At 41.6% G+C, this 18,866-nt stretch overlaps 1 protein-coding gene across 1 annotated transcript in view; it reads left to right on the forward strand.

Annotated features, from left to right (window-relative positions):
• The first annotated feature begins 1,335 nt into the window (after window positions 1-1,335).
• Window positions 1,336-18,866, forward strand: part of maml3 (mastermind-like transcriptional coactivator 3) — a 171,062-nt gene continuing 153,531 nt past the window's right edge. The window contains exon 1 of the mRNA XM_053621936.1: window positions 1,336-2,433. Within this exon, the coding sequence (XP_053477911.1) occupies window positions 2,014-2,433 (420 nt within the window). The 5' untranslated portion in view covers window positions 1,336-2,013. The remainder of the gene's footprint in view (window positions 2,434-18,866) is intronic.

Below are 18,866 nucleotides of genomic sequence, written 5' to 3' on the forward strand. Positions count from 1 at the left end.
CTGAATAAGTCTAAATAAAATAATGAGTCCAAACAAAGAAAAAAACATCATTCCAGTTTGTTATGTGACTTAATTTTTTTTTGTATTGGAATTGATGTATTTTTTGTTTTTATTATTTACAGTCTTGATTGGCTGTTTTTAAGGCCTCTATTGATAGTTACAGATTATTAGCTTCCTAAAGCACATCCTGCTTGGAGTATTCAGGGTGTAGGGTTTCACATAAAACCTTTAATTCTTCTCCAACAGTCAACATAAGAAGCCTTAAGGGGTCTAGATTTTTCCCCCCAACCATGTTTGTAAATATTCTTGTTGTTGTTCTTGTTGTTGTTCTTCTTCTTCTTCGGTTTCAACAATCATAACAATTTGGGATTGTTGCGGCCAAAGATGCTTGATTTTGCTGCGGCTTTTTTTCAAATGCTGCAATGCAATAGGTGGAGTTTTTTTTTTTCATTATTTTTTTTTTTTGCAGAAAAATACTTGAATTGCCGAAATTGCAAATTGAAATTGAAACTGTTTCGCACGGTCTTTCACAGTGACGCATGTTGATAAATGCGACCTTTTAGCTGTACTCAGGTTCGACGCACGTGAATCGATGAGGGCTTTGGCTGAACATGCGTTGTGATGATGTCACATGATGCATCTTCTCTGTGGTAAAATCTGCGGTAATTTTGGAAAAAATTCTGCAGGCTCCTCTGATTATTGCATTGTTTCCCTGATTTTACGTTCATTTCTGCGATCGCAAAATTGTGAAATCCTGGAGGGTCCGATAAAGTTTCTGTTTAGTGATACTAATATATTGTAAACACTGAATTAAATAATGTTTACAAAATTAAACCTTTTTTATTTAAAAAAACAAAAACAAAACAAAAACATATTTAAAGTCATTTTAGTTAGTTTTAAGTGCAGTGATGATTTTTATGCTTGTCAAATTATATGTCATAATGTATCTATTTCACTTTATTTTCCATTTGATTTTCAATTTTTTTTTCAAATATCCTTTTGATAACATTATTTTGTTTCAGCTCCTTTTTTCATTTTGAACTGCATTTTAATTTATGAAAAGTGCATTATTATTATTATTATTATTGTTGTTGATGTTGTTGTTGTTGTTGTTACACCAATAAAATTCAGTGTATTTGGAGTCATTCTCATTTCTATTTTTCTTTACAAGAATGTTTTTCATTTATTTTGGGTTTAACATCCTGGTGCAGTCCTCCTCCGCGGGGGACTATATTCCGCGCCGTGTTTTGCGCGGAGCCGTCTCTCCGGCCGCCGTGTGCCCGCCTGGCTCTTGTCCTGATATTACTCCGCTGGCATGGAGGAGGAGGAGGAGGGGACTGGTGCGCGCGATCATTGTGATGGTGGCTGCAGCCGCCGCCGCTGAGAGCGAGCCACACATTAGCGCGTCTGTAGGATTTCCCTCAACACACACACACACACACGCACGCGCGCACGCACGCACGCACACACACACACACGACTTTCTGAACTGCACACCTTTCTTTGTTCACGCTCGGGAGGAGGGAAAAAAAATTCTTAACGCGCGAGAGCAGAAAATAAACAGCACGCGGCGAATGAAATGAAATGCAAAGTTCACGAAAGTACTACTCGGGAGCGCGTTGGCTGCGGACGGGGAAACTTTTTTTCTCTCCGAGAAGGACGGCGCGATAAACCGGCGGACTGTTTGATGGAGCGCTGAAGCGGCGAGAGCGCAGCCTGACGGCGGACTGAGGGTCGCTCGCTCCCGGTCGCTCCTCTTCTGCTGTGCTGTCTCTCCCGGTGTCGGCTTTGCTGCGGGGGAACGGTGGATGGTTGACACGGCGGTATTCCCAGAGGAGCGCTGCATTATTTGTCGTTTCCAGTCTTTCTCCCTGGTCTCTGTATCCAGCCGGACCCGGGTTTGGAGAGGGGAGTCCGGGCTGGGTGGTGGTGGTGGTGGTGGTATCGGGAAGGGGGGAAAGCTTTGACAAAACTTCTTTCTATAAAAGAAAGCCCTTGTACGCAGCAGCGCAGATGATGATGGGGGATTTCTCCGGCCCCGCTGCCTCGAACGGCGGCGGTGGTGGTGTTTGCATCAACAGCGGCGGTAACGTGAACCTCAACGCCGGTAGCAACACCACAACTACTAATAACTGTAATAGCAATAGCGGTGCCGGTCCTGGAGCTGGTGCTGGTGCAGGAGCCGGAGTGCCGAAGCACAGCACAGTAGTGGAGCGGCTCCGGCAGAGGATCGAGGGCTGCCGGCGGCATCACAACGCTTGCGAGGCCCGCTATCAGCAAGCGCACGCGGAGCAGCTGGAGCTCGAGCGCCGGGAAACAGCGGCTCTGTATCAGCGCACCCTGGAGCAGAGGGCCAAGAAGGGCAAACAGCAGCAGGGCAAGCAGCAAGAACCGAGCGAGACCTCGGAGCAGCGGAACAACACTCTGATCGCGGTAAACGTGCAGTGTGATGTGTGTGTGTGTGTGTAAGCAAATGCAAACAATGTTGACACAAAGGGTACCCCCTCATCATGTATGCATGCATGCGTACACTAAAGGTCTAGTGACATGCATGCACAAAAACTTTCACTCCTCAGACAGGATTGTGTGTGTGTGTGTGTGTGTGCGTGCATGCATGCGCGCGCGCGTGTGTGTGTGCTTTTCTTGTTGCACTTTCGGAAACAGCAGGTCGGAAGTAAGCAGCGATACTAACTGCTGAGGGAAACTGGCGAAGTTGATCAGTTTTCACTTTTAACAACCGAGCTTCGTGTTTACAGCAGTCTCCTTCCACAGTCGCGTGCGTTATGAGGGCGTTTGCACACTTTTCTGAAAGTTGTGCATGTCCTCACGATTGCCTTCAAACTTTTTTGTTGTTGTTGTTGTTGTTGTTGTTTCCCCGTCGAAAAGCGACACTTTGCATGCCCAAGCTCGTGCTGTTTTGTTTGCATTAAGTGTTTTTCTGTCAATCTGGAATTATTTGTCAAATATTTACACTATCTGTCGTCCTGCAATAGGGTGTAATTATTGTGGTGATGGTGATGATGATGACGATGATGATTATTTCCCCGCAAATATCTCCTAACACAAATTTTGTGTGGAAGTGGTTAAATGCACGCGCCTGACCTCCACTTGGGCTTTAATGCACTAAAAGGATTCATTTTTAAAATTGTGTGCATTGCATGTTGTGTAGAAGTCATCCCCTTTAGCCCGGATACAGCGCTCGAGCCTCCGAGGTGACACAAAGTGAAACATTTCGTTGAAAACTTTACTTTTCCTCCAGTTCTTGGTTGAAGCGCACGAGATGTGTCATTTCTGTAGCTGACTGAGGTGTTGGGTAGAGAGAGAGAGAGAGAGAGAGAGAGAGAGAGAGAGAACAGAGCTCACTGTGCGCTCTGTGGACATTACACACACACACACACACACATGCACGCACACACATGCACGCACACACAAGCACGCACACACAAGCACGCGTGCGCGCGCACCGAGGCGGCCATTAGCTGGTAGGAGACAAACGCTTCAGATCGAAGAGATTAAAGGCCTTAAAGAGACAGTAAACCCCCTCCCAGAGTGTGTGAGTCTCTCTCTCTCTCTCTCTCTCTCTCAGGCTGAGTTACTACATGGCAGCTAGGTGGCTGTATCAAGTCAGTTTAAAGCAGCAGAGCCCAACTCATGTATTGTCATGCACACACACACACGCACACACTTGCACTCTCAGAAATAAAGGTTCCGAACGCCACTTTTCCTTGTGTTGACTGTGCCTTCAAGGTACATCAGTGGTTCTTAAGGTTCATTAATACACTATATGGCCAAAAGTTTGTGAACACCTTACCATCACATGCACATGTTGGCCTTCCCTAAACTGTTTGCCACAAAACAGGAAGCACACAGTTGATCTAGAACGTCTTTGCATGCTGTAGCATTACAATTTCTCTTAAGTGAAACTAACAGGCCCAAACATGCTCCATCATGACAGTGCCCCTGTGCACAAAGTGAGGTCCATGAAGACATGGTTTGCTAAGATTGGTGTAGAAGAACTTGTGTGGCCTGGACAGAGCTCTGACCTTCAACCCCACGGAACACCTTTGTGTTGGATGAACTGGAACGCACCCAAGATCTTCTTGACCAGTGCAGCTCTTGTGACTGAATGGACAGATCCCCAAAGCCACGCTCCAAAATCTAGTGGAAAGCCTTCCCAGAAGAGTGGAGGCTGTTATAACAGAAAAAGGAACTAAATCTGGAACGGGATGTTCAGCAAGAACATATGGTGTGATGGTCAGGTGTCCACAAACTTTTTGCCATATAGTGTATAGCTTTCACTGTATATTCTACTCATGTTTTCAGGTAAAAGATATAAAAATGGAATGAAACATGTACCCTTAGTGGTACCATAGACTCAGTGATCAGGAATAGTACAGTTTGACAGTTACCTTTTATTTCTGAGACTGTGATTCACCCCTTCTTCATTCATTCATCTTCACCGAGTTCTCTATCATGTTTAGAGTCAAAGTAGATCTGGTGTCAATCCCGTGAAACCAGGCCTCAAGGCAAGAAAATTCTGCCGCGTTCTTCTATGCCTTGTAACTTGGAATTTTTGCCTCACTAGGAAACAACCAAAGAATACTTCCCCTCAACTCATAAAGTTGGGAAGGTGTCCTCGATGCCTAGTTCTGCGTGTTGACGTCATGTCAACATGGCCTCGTACACCATCAACAGAAAAATATCACTTCACTACTTAAAATGTGTTTATAGTTGTATTTACTTTTGATCAATCAACATAGACAAACTAGGTGGTTAAATCTATAACACTGACCATACATTTAGTCGCTTTGAGAAAGTAAATACATCATGAACTCTCGATCGCTCGTCCTGGCTAGCTTGTTGCTGACAAAACACAGGCTTTCATGGAGGCGTCCATGTTTTTTCCCTCACTTTGTGGCTTGAACATGCCAAGCTTTAAAATTAGACATCTCACTTCCGGGTTAAGCTGAATGCAGCATTCACCCCGGATGGGACGCCAGGACACCTAGGGGCAAATTGGCATAGCAAATCCACTTATGCATTTTTTTGGGCAGTGGGAGAAAACCAGAGAACCTGGAGGAAACACGCAAACATGGTGGAGAACATGCAAAACGCTGCAGAGGCGGTAACCCGAGCTCAGGATTGAACGAGGGACCCCGGAGCTGTAAGGTGGCATTGCTACCAACTGCGTTACCATGCTGCCAGAAATAAGACAGTCTTACTAAAAAGAGATGTTGCTGGCAGTCATGAAGAATAAAAGCGCCTGTGAAAACTGAGCCTAGTTAATGAGGGAATATATGGATATATATATATAGACTACATGTTGAATTAAAGATGTTTCATTACCAATGTTCCAACGTACAATACGAAACACGGGAAACTCCATAGAGACGATAACTCAAGCTCAGGATCGAACCAGGGACCCTCGAGCTGTGGAAAAATTTCAAATGTACACAATTTGAGAGTTACAGCAAGTTTAGTTACTCTGCCAAGAATTGTTGGTTTCTGGAGGTTCTACGAGTTGCATGTAGTTAACAAGTAATGGAAGTCTATCTCACTCAAACCCATAAACATCTGCCTTAAGTTCTTCATCGATCTTCTAAAGACTTGCTGTTATAGGGGCACTTTGTTGTTATAGGGATACTTTGGATGAAATCATCTTTATTCCTCAATACAATTTGGTAATTGCTCTCAGGGTCCCATCTCCGGAACTTTAAATCCAGATTTGTACCACAAAGCTGAAAGCTATGAGGATGATATTATGGTTGTTCTTTGGTCTTAAGGAGCAGCACTTGTGGTGGCGTGAACTGTTGTCAGACATATTTATTTGATTGTATACAAGCTTACTTACTGTCAGAACATCTTCATAAACATAGTTTTTGTCTTGTTCAAAAAGGTGCTGGATAGTCTGCTATGCTTTCCGAACTCCTTAAAGGCTGTTTTACAAACACATTTAGCATAATGCTTGCAAAATAGTTTTATGTAAAAAACAAGATTTCATACCCTATGCCATCCAGGGTGTCCCCTCACCTTGTGCCTTGTGACTCGAGTTCCCTGGGATATGCTCCAGGCTCCCCATGACCCCGTGTGGGATAAGCAGTATGGAATATGGATAGATGGATTTCATACCTTAAGGAGCAAATCTAGCAGTATCATGGTCAGGGGCGTAACCCGGCCTGAAGATTTTTTCTTTAGCCCTGAATAATTATCCACTTGAAGCGGTTTGTTACTATGTAACAACATCAGTAAAAGAACACAGTGTTGTTGTAATTTTATATCTTCAGTGAATTTAGGCGAGGCCAAGAAGACAGGGTTTACGGGAAAATATGTGGAAATACTTGCGTCTTATTGGCTGACAGTCTCAATTCTGCCAAACGCTAGCTCACATAGTCAGCGTGAGGGAAAATGGATTTTTTTAAACCGGTAAAGGGGTTGAAACTGAAACAGTACCATCCCCTGATGCTGAGCAGGAAAACAAGGTGTGTAAATGTCTGTATGAGTTCCAGTTTACGTGAACATGATATGAGTAGAGCATAAGGAAAGATCATGTACTTTGCATGGCACTGTAGCAGACAATGATAGCTTCGCTGTGCCTCCCCATGGCTAGCGACACCAAACTAGCCTAGTTTGAAAAGTTTGATCTTTTATCGGTCTGGTAGTCCTACAAACCAACACCCGAGACACGTTTTACGATAAAATCCAACTTTTTGACGGCAAGTTACCTCAGTTTCCATAAAAGAAAACTTACGCTACTAGCTGAGCTGGAAAAAAATACATGGAGAGGAATGTGGGCAGAATCAGTCGCATCAGGTCTTACTGTTTATTTTATTCCCACACTGTCAGAAAATATGAATTGTTTTTGTCTCATTGCAAAACTACTACACGTTTGGCCACGCTTTCCAAACTCCTTAAGGCTGTTGTTCAGACTCTTTGACCATCAATTTTGTTTTTCAAAAATGATTTCTGTGTAAATCATAATGCATACCTTAAGAAGCAACTCAAGTGGTGGCGTGATTAATATACATTGGTAATGCTTGTTATTAATAATCTGTCAGTCCTTAAACAAACAGTTAACAGGAGATATTTACTCCCTCATGGTGACAAAGCACTGAAGTAAATAAATGTCGGTTGGGATTCGCAGCCTGACCTGCAACAAAAAGATTACAGCTCCGTTTCTGAAAGGATTCATTTTTGTTGTTGAACTTCAGTTGATGATGAATGTATTGTGACACTCAATGTCAACGTATGTTCTGTTTGTGGGATTGTATTCAGGGAAACAAAGTAAACCTTGAAAACTAAAAATGAAAAAAGGGACAAATGAAAAGCATTCTTAAGGATTTCATGTCCGCATGAAACAAAAACAATTGTGTGTTTTGACAGCTTGGGAATGAAATAAGCCCCGCCCCAGCAGAAGTGGACGTTAGTGTTTTATTTGCATCTAAGGCCATCCTCTCACTTTACTGTTACCATTACGTCTTTGTGCATTATTCTATACCTGTTCTTCTACTTGGAGGTACTTATGAGTAGGTTTAGGTTTTTACACGAAAGCTATGATAAACCCGAGTCATGCTGCAAACATTTACATTTTTATTAGACCCTGAACTTGCCAATTATTTACCTTAAGCCCGGCCAGTATGACTCTTTAATATTCCTTGATTCTCTGAGAATTGGGATATGATATTATAGTCACATCACCCACCAATAATTTAAGTTCATATCAGACTACACAAGTTGACAGGTTTTGCAAAATGACCCCATGTTCCTTGGTTACTATACGGCCATGCAAGGCAATGATGGGACGTACCGTTTCTCGTGAGATCTCCCATGTCCTGTGGATCCACCACCATATTTAACAGCAGACACCAGATGTTGTGGGTTGACGGCTTTCTGCGAAGATTAACACGTCTGAGTTTAGGGGAAAAACGTGTGCAAGGCAACTCCTGTTATTCTTTCCATTGCTCTGGGATTCAGGTTTTGTGCTCCTCAGACCAGGTTACGCATCTTGGCTTTGTGTAGCGTGGTTTCTGAATGGCGGCCATGCCATTTTATTCAAACTCCAGTGAACCTTGCAAACATGCAATTTGCGTTAACACTGGGTCACAGAGGTGCTGATTCAGGTCTGGGAATTTTTGCTGGAATTCTTTTGTTGCATCTAGCAGCTACCCTGTTAACATCCCCAGAGCGTCTACTTGCGACCGCAGGCAAATGTTGTTTGTCCATACATTTTATGTTTCCCTTGAGGCATTAAATAATTTTCTTTCTGGTTGAGACTCTTGCAGTTAGGTTCTGACTTTTTGGCCTCATGCTTTGAAGACTTGCTGATTGTAAGGACTCGTTTATAGCTTCCTGCAGCAGCCCGCATCAAATTCAAGGCCTTGAAGCTCACGTACAAGACCTTGTCCGGAACAGCACCTCCCTACCTCATCACTCTCCTTGAGGTTTATTTTCCCTCACGCAACCTGCGATCAGTTAACGTCCGACGACTGGTAGTACCTACTCAGCGAGGCACGAGCTCCCTTTCCAGAACCCTCAGATTTGTCTCTCAATGGTGGACTGAACTTACACAACCTCCATCCGGACAGCAGAATCTGTCACTGTCTTCAAAAAACAGCTAACATGAACACTTAAGCAACCCCTAACTTGCCCCTTCCCCACTTTATATATATATATATATATATATATATATATATATATATATATATATATATATATATATATATATATATATTTTCTGCTTGATTGATTCTCTGCTCATTTTTAAGTTGCTTTGGATAAAAGCATCTGCTGAATGAATAAATGTACATGCAGCTGATACACACTGCTAATATGACTCAAGTGTCTAGCTGCATTTGTAATCGATTTAGTTACTGAAAGGCCTTTTTCACTGTATTGTTCCTGTCAGTTTGTCCAGCTCCTGTTCATGGTGGTGAGTCAGTGAGTATCAGCACTGATGCATACACGGCATGACTGTGTGAGTGTGCGAGACTGTGAGATTTACGGTAAATGAGTAATAACGAAGCTCTAGTTGTTTGTTGGTGTATGGAAGCTGCTGGCAATACTAGATCTTCTGGTTCCTGCTCTTGCACTACTGAGCAGAGTTCAGACATTAGCACGTGAACCACGTTCATGTAACTTTCAGTTCAGCACAGCTCTCCATCGAAGGTTTCTTTACGGGTGGAGTGGTTTGAAACCTAATATCATGCTTTTCAGTGCATCACGATATCTGTCTTTCAGGAACACGTCAGCAGGAGTAAATATTTAGTTTGAAGTAGTGTCAGACAGTTCGGCGATTTGTCCGCACCAAAGTTTGTCAACTGGTGGACCACCAGCCAAGTATTACAGAGGACCAAGTCAGGTACTTGAAACCAAGAGTGTAGCTGGGAAAAGTATGATTAAATAAACAACAACAACTGGCTATAGTTCAACAATTCTAGTTTTCAAAACGTGACCCATCATGGCTTCTGAAGCAGATCCTCTGTTACAGTTGATCCAATCAGATTCATTCATGTAAATTACTTAGCTGAAGGCAGCTCATCAGACCAGAGACTAGCTACCGGGTTAGAGACATTAGCTCAGAAAGGGGACAGTTTTCAAGGTTCACGCCCAAAAAAGGGTGGCATGAATTTCTACCATAAGACGTCAAACTAAATTATCTTAGTTATAGCCTTATACGAGTAATGAATGGTTATGCATTAAAGAGCAACTGTTTTCACTGTTCAGTCGTGTTAGTCACTTATCTGGATCTTTTTAAGCAAGACATTAAACATAGGGAAAATATGAACTCAGTGACTTGGACCATGGCATGGTTGCTGCCACCAGACAGTCTGGTTTGAGTATTTCAGAAAGCGCGGATCTCCTGAGATTTTCACACACAATAGTCTCTAGAGTTCACGCAGAATGGCGCAGTAAACAAAAAACGAATAGACGAATAGACTGTATTAGTATATTGTTTGTTGTGTTAGTTTGGCTACCCAGTTTTGTATAGATGTTTGTTATGATTTTGTTACATTTAATGTCTTCTCCTGCTTGTTAACCGTGGAATGTCTGCATCTATAAATGGAAAGAAAAGACAGAGAAAAGTAGTGTCAGGTCAGTTTTTGTATTAGGTCAGTTTTTGTGTTCGGTCAGTTTTGTTCTGTTATCCTGCTTCAATGTGTAGTTTAGTTCCATTTGGTTGGGCTCAGTTTATAGGCCTAGTTTAAGTTCTTCCAGTTGGTCTATTTATTTTTTGCTTTTGTGTCGCCGCCTTGTTAATTTGTTAGTTTGGTGATTACTTTGGGAATAGAATCCTGTTTATGACTTAAATAAAAACCCGGCGTCCTCTCGCTTCACTGGCTCGGTCCTCGTACAGGGCGGATGACAGGAGGGTTAGGGATAGCGTTCCACTCCTGTCAGCCAAGAACAGGAATCTGAGGCTACAGTGAGAACAGACCCACCAAACGGACATTTCTTTTTCTTATTCAGGGGTCGACAAATCCATGCTAGCTTGTCTGAAAGTCCAATTAACTAGGCTAAAAAGATGACACCCAGCCTTCGGAGCCAAGAGTTTGGATGGAAACGTGCAATGTGATTTGACTTGTTTGTTGTGTACTTTATCTTGGCATGGCGGAGCTTGTACACTCCTACCTAGTTTAGTTTGTCCTTCTAACTCATAAAATCCGCAGAGTCACTTTCCAAGTGAAGGATGTAGGTCTGAGTTTGTATTTTCAAATCTGCTAGCTATCTAGCGTGGCTAATTTCTAACATATACCAGTTCGTACAGGATTTCGAGAGTTATTTTTTGTGATTGTTCCGGCCAAAAATGCTTGATTTTGCTGCAGCTTTTTTCAAAATTTGTGGTTTTTTGTGTGCTTTTTTGTGGAAAACTATTTGAATTGGTGAAATCGCAATTACACGAAATTGTGAAATTGTCTTTCGCGGTGATGTTTGTCGGTAAATGAGACCTTTTAGCTGTAATCCTGTTCGACGCACGTGAATCGAAGAGGACTTTGGCTGTAATGATATCACGTGACGTGTCTTGGCCCAAATCTGTGGTACTTTGTAAAAAAATTGCAAGATTTCTTGATTTTGAGCCCATTTCTGCGATCACTACATCCTGGAGGGACTGATTATACATAGTGCAAACACTGGTGTATTTCTTTATGCGTCACCGTCTAATCGGTTAAGACTAAACAAAACTTATTTATTTATTTTATTTTATTTTGTATGACGTCGTAATTGTTTTGTATCGGGTTACGACTTGTTTTGTACGGGCCGTCCAGTACTGCATGTGTTGCATTTAAAATGTCATGATTCAGGAAAGTCCACGGCTACACGAAGTAGTTTACCGCTTTTAAAGTCATCCATATTGGAATAAATCGCTTTGGGTGCACCCCATTTGTCACGACCAATCACAGGCTCGATTGCGTCGCGTGTATTTCCGTGGAGTTTGCCCAGCTGCTGAGCACAACATGCTGAACGAAGCCCACGCACAATGTTTGTTTGCTCCACAATTACATCATATTGTTTGTGGAAACCAGACGAACGTCACCGCCGCGTGAAGTATCCCGATGTCTTGAGAATCCATTTTCGACCGATCTCTCGTTAAGCTCAAACTAGCTTATTAGCTTTTTGGGAATGAGACATGCTACAGGAGTTTTTTGTGCTGCATCTGTGTACACTGCCTTGAACTTTTCTCCATGACCAGTGAACTCTTCTTGGAACTCTTCTAGAGTTTAGAGCACGTACACGGTTCAGTCTCTCAGTGTCTCTCGATTTTACTGCTAAAGTATGAGCTGCTGCTTCTGCCATCCAAGATTATTGTGCTGTTTCCTACAGTTCCTGAATCGAGTGTGTTTGTGTATTTGGGTGTGTATCAGCGATTGTTGAGGCCATGTACAGAGGCTGAAGGGGTGTCGGTGTGTGTGATGGCTCCAGCTAAAGCAGTAGTTGTGGTATCACATTGTTTTGCAGCGTCTGGGCCCAGTGCCCAGGATCTAAATTTAACTCCTGAGTTGGCAGCGTCACACGAGTGCTGTGACGTCAGAGGCTCCATGAGCACAGCCACTGCTGTGTACAACATGCTTTCGTTTGGGGTGTGTGTGTGTGCGTGTGTGTACGCGAATGCGTGTGTGTGTGTGTGTGCGTATGCGTGTGCACGCTCAGTGGTCATAGAGTGCACAGCCATTTATTTAACTGGAGGAGTTGTTTATTCCACCAATGTGGGAGAAGAAAGTGAAAGATCTGCAGTTTCTCTAGGTTTCATCCTATTTGTGGTGTTTGTTTTGGGGGATTATTTACACACCTTTGCACAAAATTGGTTTAGAATCACAGAGCAAGAATTACACAGGGTTATATTGTTGTGCTTAGCTTTCAGTTCTGCCTCTCGACTTCCTCTTCAGCGAGCCTGGAGTAGATTTTAGAACTTATTGTTTCTGTAGTGAATACAGACAATGCACAGGCCACATAAGTACAAAACACAACAAGTACAACAGCAACAAAAACCCAGAAACACTGTCATCTTTGCATGCCATTAATATGAGTGTGCTCTGCTTAAAGGATGAACAGGTTTTGCTCCTGCATTGTTTTTGTTTGTTTGTTTGTTTGTTTGTTTGTTTTGCTGTTACTTTTTTGTTTTGTCTTCATAGCATGTTTTGTTTTGTTTTGTCTTCATAGCATTTTTTTGTTTTGTTTTGTTATGATTTTGCTTTCGTATTTATTTTTGTTCAGCTGTTGGATTTTTGTTGTGGGTTTGTGCTGTTGCTTTTTTTCACTTTTGCTGTTGCATTGTTATGTTTTTTTTTTTTTATTTTGCTTTTACTGTTGCGCTTTTTTTTGGTGTGTCTTTTGTTTTTGCTGTTATGTTTTCTTCATTTGCCTTCACAGTTTATGGGTTTGTTGCATTTTCTGGCGTGTTTTTTTCTAGGTTTTGCTATTGTTTTTTTTTTGTGTATTTTCAAAGTTTTCTTAATTAATGGGGTTAGTTAATGTGGTTATATTTAAAGGCCACTGTACATCACACATTGTGTAGGACCAAATTTATATATATATATATATATATATATATATATATATATATATATAATATATATTAGAGCAGCCATAATGTTAAAGCCACTGTCAGGTGAAGTGAATAACATTGATTGATTATCTTGTTCCAGTGGCACCTGTAAAGGGGTAGGCTATATTTATTAGGTAGCAGGTCTCGAGGTGATGTGTTAGAAGCAGGAAAAATGGGCCGGCGTAAGACTCTGACCGATTTTGAGAAGCGCCAAATTGTGATGACTGGACGAGTGGGTCAGAGCATCTCTACAACAGCAGGTCTTGTGAGGTGTTTCCGGTATGCAGTGGTTAGTACCTATCAAAAGTGGTCCAAGGAAGGAAAACCGGTGAACCGGTTGATGTCATGCTGACATCAAGCATACAAATGTTGTAAAAAAAACAACAAAAAAACAAAGGATGGAAATCTGAGAAATAGCTATTGAGTTGCATTTCCTTGTTAAAAATGCCACGGATGACGGGATGTTCAAAAATAGTCAACTAAATAAATAAATTAACACTGAGGAGACGCGACCAGACCGACGATATTATAAACAAAGCCTGTACCCGGATCATTTCAGTTCAGTAAAAGTTTTCACCCCCCCCCTGAGTTCTTTTCTCGTTTTCTAGTGGACTTGCGCTCTCGCTAATGTAAGACAGATCAAGTTCAATCAGCATGATTAATTCTGGTCGCGTTTTTTGTACTTGTTCAACAACTTTATTATTATTTTTCATTGTAGTCATCATAGTAATGAGAAATGTCAAGCATGTTAAGCTTTTAATTTGGTATCGGTATACACTCTCAGGTGTAAATCAGGTATGTTAATAGCTGGTTTATTCACCGGTTACGAGTCTTAATTATCGGCGCTACAGGATTTTTTTTTTCCAGTTAACCAGGTCACACTAGCGTCTCTTGTTTATAAATACAATAAAGGCTCTGGGCGATATATCGTAATCCATTGCCACAAGGAAACATCTGAATATTGTGGGTATCGTCAGGTGTTTTGAACTGCATTCTTATTTATTGTAACAAATAAATAAACTTTTCTCCCTGTTGTCAATAGAATATTATTTTTATAAAAAAAAAAGTCATTTTTGTAAATGAAAATATCGTGGCATTATTTTGTCCTTGTAAATATATATATTTTTAATACAGTCATTGGATTATGTAAAGCGATCCCAAGTTTGAAAAAGGTGCTGTTTAAAAAAGCCAAACTCTTCTTCTTCTTCTTCTTCTTCTTCTTCTTATGTCTTTGAGAATTTAAGGATTAATATTTAATATTTAAGCTTGCCAGGTTTCCTGCTACTGTATAGTATTTATTGGACTAATAATTTATCTATAATACTATGCATTTAAAGTGCACCTATTATGGTTTTTCAGATATTACCTTTCAGGTAGTGTGTTATAGAGCTGTTTGTGAATGTAAAAAGTCTGCAAAGTTTCAAAAATGAAAGCGCACGACAAACAGAGTTACTGACTCCTAAAAGAAGGAACCGATTCTGAACAGCTGAAACGAGTCGGTAGTAATTCCAGACTTACTTCCTGTACTAACCTACATAGGTTTGTAACAAAAAGCCCTGCCTCTGGTCTTCGTTGGCTGCTCTCTGACAGCGGTAGACCAATCACAACAGACTTGGATGTCTGACCAATCAGAACAGAGTATTCCCTCTGAAAGGATGAGTTTAGAATGAATCCTTTAGAACGGATCATTTAACGAGTCGTTTGTGACACTGGGGAAAAAGGTAATGCTGCAGTTTCAATTATGAGCACGTTAAAGTGTTTTTTGATCTTGGATGCATGTGAATCTATTGTATGAAACCTTTAAAACAAAACTAGGCACGTTTCAAAACCATAATAGGCGCGCTTTAATACAAGTCCTAGATGTTAAACTAACCCATTTTATTGAACTGTATCCCTCTACAGTGGACACGACTCGTATATGCCCTTCTACACAAAGCACACCATTAATGGCACTAACCAGAAGAATGCACCTTTTCTTTTTCCCATCGTCCTCCTTTTTTTTCAAGAGAAAGAAAGGTTGCATGGTTCCTTGTGTAGGCCGCTCATTCATTTAAGCGAGTTTTTCACTTTTGTAAATGCCGCTTGGATAATCTGCCCTACTTTCTGCGTCTTCCGCGCTTCACAGCTCCAGCATCAGTTCGACAAAGTGCCTTGGTGTTGGAGCTCAGGTTAAACAACGTGCAATAGCTGATCTCAGGTCAGAGGATCGAGTGTAATGTCGCCGAACACGTCTAGTCACGCCATCTTTCCCGCAGAGGCTCCAGTCACACAGATCACCTTTACACACATATTAGGCTGCTGCTTTTTCTTTTCTTTTTTTTCTTTTTTTAATTCAGCAATATATTACATTATCAGCTCGTAATGATACCACGGGGTAGAAAGAATCTCTTTCATGTATAACCGTAAGCAGCTTTTCCCACCTGTGTGTGTGTGTGTGTGTGCGTGTGCTACTCAGGAATGTTGTTTAAGGCGTGTAAGTGCTTAATTTCGAGGAACTTTGAATTATGATTTAATCAGTGTTTTCAGGTTTTTTTTTATGACTCGTCACTCATCTCTTACTCTCATAGAGGCGTGTTTTAAATGCCAGGATAAAACAAAATTAGTAGGGAGTCTAGTTGACATTTTCGTTTAGTGTAGTTCTCATATTTAGAACACACGCACATGAAAGCCTGATAAAAGAAAATCGCCGTTGGATTTGCATATAAGCAGCTTCCTGAGACATGTGACGTCAACTTGTACAGCATAACCTGATATTTAACAATTAGTTCCTTAACACACTGCCACTATGATTCTGTTCTCTAAAGAGAGGTGCATGGAGGTTCAAAAAAGGTAGATAAAGTCGACACTCTGAGGACAGACCTGTTTTAACTTATTAGTTTGTTGGCCAAGTCTGAATCGGAGTGAAATACGTTTCTTACTTTTGTTGTTTACTATTTGGTCCAATTCAGTTTCACACTGCGGGCATTTAAATTCAGTAGAAAACATTAATAGCCTTAGCTAGGGCTGGGCCAATCGGTAGCCCAGGCCCCCGGGACCAGCAGATTTATAGCTCTCCTACTTGACACGTAGTCACCCTTGGCTTAAACATATCGAGAGAAAATAATTAATGCTTTTTAGACTCAAAAAAACCTCATTTATGTCCGATGTGAGGACAGAACACCAGAGCTCATAGTTAAAACGTTGGCCAGCAAAGTACTGACTTTGGACGCAAACACGCTGTGCAACTTTAAAAACATTAAAAGAAAATAAATATTCACATAAACTCATTTGTTTTAAACTCTTAATCTGTATTAATGTACTTAACTACCTCGCCATATATTATTCTGTTATATTCCATTATATTATAATATAATATATACGCAACCAATTTTTATCCTAGCTAAAGCTACCTCCACATTGATCCGGATGGATCTGAAAACTGAATTTTCATTTTAAAAAACACTCTCCGTCTGCACTGGCGTTTTTCAGACGTTTTCCAAAAATCGCTCGTCCCCATCGAAAGTGCTTGCATCCCATACACAGCGCACACGTTAAAAACAACCCAAACAAAAACGTAAGAAGTTTCGCCGTGCGTCGTTTCCGTCAGGCGTCCCGTCTGCTGGTTGTACAAAGTGACGTTGATCTTTAGCGGCGCTATCAAACTTGATAGCAGGCACAACAATCACAGTGCACCATCGTCCACTGTCATGTTTGGCTCGAGTTGACTGGGTCACATGACTGAAAACACGTCATTGTTTTTGAGCGTCTCTGTTTTCTCGCACACAATGTGAAAAACAGCGCATTCAAATCGATCCATTTGGGAAAGCGTTTTTGAAAAGCTCCGTTTTCGCTGGACAAAAGATGCGTTGTTGAAATTTATCCAGCCGAATGTGGACGTAGCCCGATTAACACTTCCTAACACTTCCAGGCAACCAACGGGTGGGACTCGGCAGCAAAGCTATAAGAAAATTTAAAGTTGCAGCGTTACCTTTAACTGTTACAAAGCTCCGACACTAGCGATTTCTTGTCCAGTGGGCTACATAATAAATTTATGATTTGTTCACCTCTGTCAGTATTATAGAGGTCTACCTGGGTTACGATAGACTGCCAGTTAGAACCGTATAATACTGTAGTCAGGATTTTGGCAGGGGCGGAGCTAGAAACATTCTGGCAAAAGATTCTCATTTATTGGTCAGAAATATGGCTGAGGGGGAGGGGGAGGGGGGGGGCGGGGGGTAGATACCATGGAGTTAAGACAAGCACAGAGCACTTTAGCTCTCTTTCCTGGCACTTAATTTGCATCTCATGTTCACCAGCTCACATATCCGATAGTCTGAATTTGCATACAGGAAACTGATTGGCTGTAATATTTTATGACACAATAGCTATTTCCTTCAATGTTCAATGCTAATTCTGCTTTTCTTGTAAGATTTTACAGCTCTCTGCATTTCTTAAAAGAATGCAGTGAAACCAGTACAGCCATTTATTTGCATTTTCACCACTCTGGGCACTCAAATTAATCCTCCTGAAAGGATTTAATTAAAAAAAAATATATGTTTCATTGGGTTTATATTGAGTGAACATGAGATTAACAAGATCCTCGGGCCTTTCAGACCTTTGCGCTTTTGTGGTAAAGTGATCTTAGAAAATTTGTTAAAAAAAAAAAGAGAAAAGAATGGAACTGTTTGCTCATTTGTAATGCGTTGCTCGCTCACGTTGCGTTCTGCCTCTCCGTGATCTTTCGAGTCTGATTCAGGAGGTTGTTGTAAAAACTGCAAATTGCATGTTGATGGAGTCAATCTGAAAATGCTGGATGTAAAAATGGGCCTCGTCTTGCAGAAAGAAATTTTTATTTGGAAAAGTAACCATTAGTTAAGTAGGAACAACTAGCAGTAATAATATTTTCATTGACCATGCCTGATGTTAATGAAGCGCGACCTCTCTGGCGATAGATTGCATGATCTACAATCTTTGCTTTCGGGAACGTGCTGTTATGCAGACTGTTATAGAAAAATAATCACACACAGTTCTGTGTTTTTTTTCTAGTACTGTTTCCACCCAGAAGTTACTTCTTATACAGCAATTTGACCATTTATTAAATAGCAATACATTGTGCATTATTTTGGGGGCACGGTGGCTTAGTGGTTAGTAGGGATGGGCGATATGGACTTGAACTGTATCACGATATTTTCTGGTATTTATTGCGATAACGATATCGGTGACGATATAAATATAGCGCCATTCACCGCAGTTTTTAGCTACAAGTGACGGCTGTGACCTTGAGAGCCTCAGAAACACAAACGTTGATCTAAAAGTAAAACTGATTTTCTGTAACCGAACCAGTTCCAGATTATAGAGGTAGCTCCTCGTTTAGCGATAAACTCCTCCTCGGCTTGACGTCCGCCTTCCGGCGTACTCGTTTTCGCTCTGCACGTGAACTGCGAAGGGGCCGCAGACCGTCAGACGCAAATAAGTCATCAGCTAGGCTTTATCGTTATCGCGGGAAGACTAATTCTTATTGACCCGTATACTGCAAACGATAACATATCGCCCATCCCTAGTGGTTAGCACGTTTGCGTCACACCTCGGAGGTTGGGGGCTTGAATCTTGCCTCCGCCCAGTGTGCCTGGCGTTTGCATGTTCTCCCCGTGCTTCGGGGGTTTCCTCCGGGTTCTCTGGTTTCCTCCCCAATCCAAAGACATGCTAACCCTTGGCTGACTATCATTTTGTCCAAATTGTCCTTAGCGTGTGCGTGTTTGTGTGATTGTGCCCTGCGATGGGTTGGCACTCTGTCCAGGGTGTCCCCCACCTTGTGCCCCGAGTCCCCTGGGATAAGCTCCAGGCTTCC

This window comes from Ictalurus furcatus, chromosome 3, assembly GCF_023375685.1.
Source record: "Ictalurus furcatus strain D&B chromosome 3, Billie_1.0, whole genome shotgun sequence".
NCBI classification, from domain to species: domain Eukaryota; kingdom Metazoa; phylum Chordata; class Actinopteri; order Siluriformes; family Ictaluridae; genus Ictalurus; species Ictalurus furcatus.